General features: G+C 42.1%; 1 protein-coding gene across 1 annotated transcript; it reads right to left on the bottom strand.

Moving 5' to 3' along the window:
* Positions 1 to 2,575: 2,575 nt before the first annotated feature.
* On the bottom strand, positions 2,576 to 4,207 carry LOC124260895 (polypeptide N-acetylgalactosaminyltransferase 5-like). Its single transcript, XM_046695218.1, has one exon. The coding sequence runs from the start codon at positions 4,205 to 4,207 to the stop codon at positions 2,576 to 2,578; it is 1,632 nt and encodes a 543-aa protein (XP_046551174.1).
* Between the last annotated feature and the right edge of the window lie 294 nt (positions 4,208 to 4,501).

The raw sequence follows: 4,501 nt of genomic DNA, 5'->3' as shown, positions 1-4,501 counted from the left end.
GTGTATATATCGAAACATTATTATAGTTCTTCTATTTCGGTTGGATGATCATAGAAGGAAATAAATAGCAAAACTATGTGTTTTTCTTTCTGATAAGTGAGAGCTTTCCATGATGGTAAGAATATTGATAGAACAATATGTGCTGTTAATACTTCTGGGAAATCAAGTTATGTTTGCGAAATAACGTCCTTCATCTCACGTGTAGGTTACTCAAGGCCTTGTCTGGGTGATTTTCTTTTCAAATTTGTCTATATGGATTTCATTGTATGTATTTCCTCATCCGACATACTTTGAGGGAGATATAGTCACGGGAAAGTCAGTCAGGTTAACACTCTTACTCACCTTTTGCAAGTTTTAAGTACAGCTTATGTCGTATAAATTTGTTCACTGTTTGTCTATGTGCTCATCGGGTAGACTGATATCGCTCGTCACGCCGAAGACCCGGGTTCGATTCCCCACATGGGTACAATATGTGAAGCCCATTTCTGGTGTCCCCCGCCGTGATATAGCTGGAATATTGTTAAAAGCGGCGTAAAACTGAACTCACTCACTATTCAGACAATGACCTACTTTTCAGCCGGTCCGAAAGAGAAAATAGACATCACAAACAACTATGGTTACACAGAATTCCACTTCCCTGTTTCATAAGAAAATGCTATTTACAAATGAATTTTAATTTTAAACTCGTTTTGATATTTCCACGATTTCCATGTTTCCGTTTGTCAGAGATCGCTGTACGACAGAGCACGCTGCATGACATGTTTACAAGGATTAGAAGGAGCGTAGTGTTGCAATATACAAGTGCTTAGATGTATAAAATAATACTGATTCATATTTATGTATCCAGTTAAACAGTCTAAGTAAACGACCTATAGCCGTCCAATCAAACGCGAGACGGCCGAACGGATCTAACGGATCGCCAACACTGATCTCCCAACAAATGAAAATTGCATAAAACACAGATATTTGCTCTGCAGTATATACGGGTTTCTGTTGACATGGCTATCATTAGCTAATATTTCAGCAAGCTGACATGCTTGAATACTGACAAAACGCTATTTTCAGCGACTGTACCGAAAATAGCATTCGAAATCGTTCGGTACAAACATTTTGGAGGTAAAAGTTCAAAAGGTATGTGCGAATGTCAACTTTCGCGATTTGGTAAGCTGTGTTCTGATTGGTCAATTGAAAAGGTTATCTGACGCGACCTTCCACAAGGTCTTGTTAGACTCAGTATAGCAGTGTAACGAATAATACTGAGTCTAAATTTACTTAGACTGCCAGTTAAATGAATTGGTCTCAAAATTCTCGACTGGTTATTGTACTAAGTTGCGCAATAGGACGGAACCCAGTCAACAGGAAACGAGGCTGTTGTGTAATCAATGTTTTGACTTGCTACAACGATCACGGCAGCGTGGCTGGTAGTTCTGTACCACCATGAGGATGAGTGAGTATGGTTTCACGCCACTTTTAGCAATGTTCCAGCAATGTCACGGCGTGGGACACCAGAAATGGGCTTCACACAATTTTCCCATGTGGGAATTCGAAGCCGGGTCTTCGGCGTGACTAGCGGACGCTTTAACCATAAGGCTACCCGACCGCCCTGGTACTCCTTTATCATCGATCATAAGAGGATGCGTGGAGATGAAGGCGTCACTTATATCCAGTTACAGTTGGTGTCTTTCCCTGAATTTGGATTTGTTTGGATGAGGGTTACACAGTGTGACACATTAAAACGGAAACACGTGCGGCTAACACTGTGCCCTATTCTGGAATTGTCATTACTGTAAAACCTGTGAATACGTCTGATCGAACACACAACGATTAAAAACTAGTTACTTGAAACGAAATTAGCGAGTTTTGTCGTACACTTCAAGCATTATAATTATTATATACACCCCCAAAAAAAGAAATGCATACGTGTATTTATCAGGATTTAATCTGTCACCATGATCTAAAGTTGGGTGGACGGCCAAGTTACAGTCGGTCGGGCGATGAGAAACTTCATGAGAAATAAAAAATGTTGTCCTTATGATTTTGTGAATGTGTTTTGTCACTAATTTGTTTGTATGAGGGGCAGTGGGGTAGCCTAGTGGTTAAAGCGTTCGCACGTCACGCCGAAGGCCCGGGTTCGATTCCACCACATGGGTAAAATGTGTGAAGCCCGTTTCTGGTATCCCCCGCCGTCATACTGCTGGAATATTGCTAAAAGCGGCGTAAAACCTTACTCACTCACTCACAACACTCATTTTGTTTGTTGTCAACTTTTCAAATATTTATTGTGACATAAATTCTAACATGGTTGAATTCATTGATTCAGCGTATAAAGACAATATGAAGCCATATTGTAAAATATATTTTATTGTTTAAACAATTACAGAAAATCTGGACCATAATGATTAATTATATCTTCTCTCTTATGATTTCAAATGTCTTTTCAATCTGCCAAATCAAATGTCATCATTAACACAATATAATGTTATGCATGATAAAAAACCGTACTTTCCTCTGTTCATCTGTCCTATTGTACTGGGGACTGAGATACATCGTTGTCCAAAGTAACAGGAATATATTGTCAAGAAATCCTAGGTTCCCTGTTGTGCTTCCAAGTCCACCGCTGTAGTGCAGAACTTTGGCATTTCTCCAAGACAAGAGCAGATTTACTTTTGGTAACACCAACACAATATCCATGAGACTCGAGCAACACTTGACCTTCCACACTGACCACCTCCCACTCCTGGTTCCGTCTCAGACCGTGGCAGTTCCGCATCACAACGTTATCTCCATATCCTGAATCTAAACATTGTCCTCCAACTCTAATCTCACGACGTTCTGTGAAATCCCATAGTTGATTCCCTTGCCCATGACAAGAGTACAACAAAACATTGACGGAATCCCCATTCTTTCCGCCTCCCGAGTCGAAGCAGTGGGTACCAAGCTCAACATTACGTATTAGACCTGTGTAAATACCGTTCCCTGGGATGAACTGATATGGATTCACATCTGTCAAGTAAAACTCAAATGGATGACATTTTAGTGAATCTCTGAGAGCTATCCTATCAGAAATGTCACCAAAATCCGCAATGCTACCGTCATAATTGTCACTAAAGTGTTTGTACTTGTCCAACCACACATTGGATATACGAGCTATGTTTCTGTTGTACGCGATCCTACGTTTTTCTGATGGTCGATGAGGATGGTACAAGTGTGCTACATTCGAACAGGGAATAATCTCCAGTCCACCTCCACATAGCCACGTCTTGATAGCTAACTCGGTAGGATGCCCACCCCAGATTTCCAAACCAGGATCAAACATTCCAAGTTTCTTGAACCACCTCCTGCTGACGGCAATGACACATCCAACCATGGCTGGAGACCGTACTGGATCAGTCTCTCGTTTTCTCTTCCTCCACTCTTCTTCTGACATGGTTGACCAGGTGAAGAAAATATTTGGGAAGCCGAGAATGGGTATGCCCATATCCCTGCCCTGCCCCCATTCGATGATTTTGAAGCTTTTAGGATTTACTGCGTGAAGGTTAGGGGTAGTTATTATACTCTGATTTTCGGCGATCCTTGTCACCAGTGGTTCCAGCCAACCAGGAAAGCATTCACAATGTCCGTCCATGAACACTGCTACAGGAGCAGTAGACTGTTCAAAGCCTATCATCCGCGCTCTTGTCAATCCCACATTTGACTTAGCTCTCACTATCCGCACTTTCTTGAATCGGGAGACATACTTTTTTAACGGTTCCTTCAGGACCTTGTCTGTAGATGCATCGTCTACTAAGATGATCTCCTTGATGAGATGAGGTGGAGTGTTGTCCATCACGCTGTGGATAGTCCGAACCAGGACTGACCAGTGCTCGTTGTAGAAGATAATGACCACACTAGTTTCAGGGAGATTGAGGTCTGTGTACAGCGAGTGACATCCTTTAAGACGGATATCAGGCAGAGATCTCTGGAGAGGTATGAGACTGCTGGTATAACTGGAGTACTCCCTCTGCTCCAAACTCCTCTGGAACTTCTCGGCTTCTTCTTTGGGTAGTTTCGACACATCTAACAATAGTCCTGTACCACCGACTCCTGGATCCGTCAGATTCATTTGGGCAAACACGAGTTTCACATTGGGATCGTCGGGGTTGTGGAGACTGGACAAGGGATCTGGCAATTCCCGAGACAAGTCATTGTGATTCGTCCGTATTTTCATACTGTACATCAGAGCGGCAATGACGCTTATCAAAAAACAAATACGGATGGTCCATCGGAGGGATCGTCGTTTTCGGAACCCCGGGCATAGTGAGGCCATGGTGTACACGCCTCTCGGTAACAGTGAAGACTAGCTGTTGATCTCAAGTGGTAAACAACGTCGTTATTATTTGGTATCATGCGGAGTTATCCTGAATACAGTGTCCCCCGTTACATAACGATTATAAGTAACAAGTATGTTTCTGACACAATATCAGAACGTGAAATACATACATATGTTTATAATATTTTTCTT

This window comes from Haliotis rubra, unplaced genomic scaffold (assembly GCF_003918875.1).
Source record: "Haliotis rubra isolate DU_JTF1 unplaced genomic scaffold, ASM391887v1 Scf780, whole genome shotgun sequence".
Classification (NCBI taxonomy): domain Eukaryota; kingdom Metazoa; phylum Mollusca; class Gastropoda; order Lepetellida; family Haliotidae; genus Haliotis; species Haliotis rubra.
Note: the sequence above shows the minus strand (reverse complement) of the source record. Positions and strands in the feature narration are given on the sequence as shown.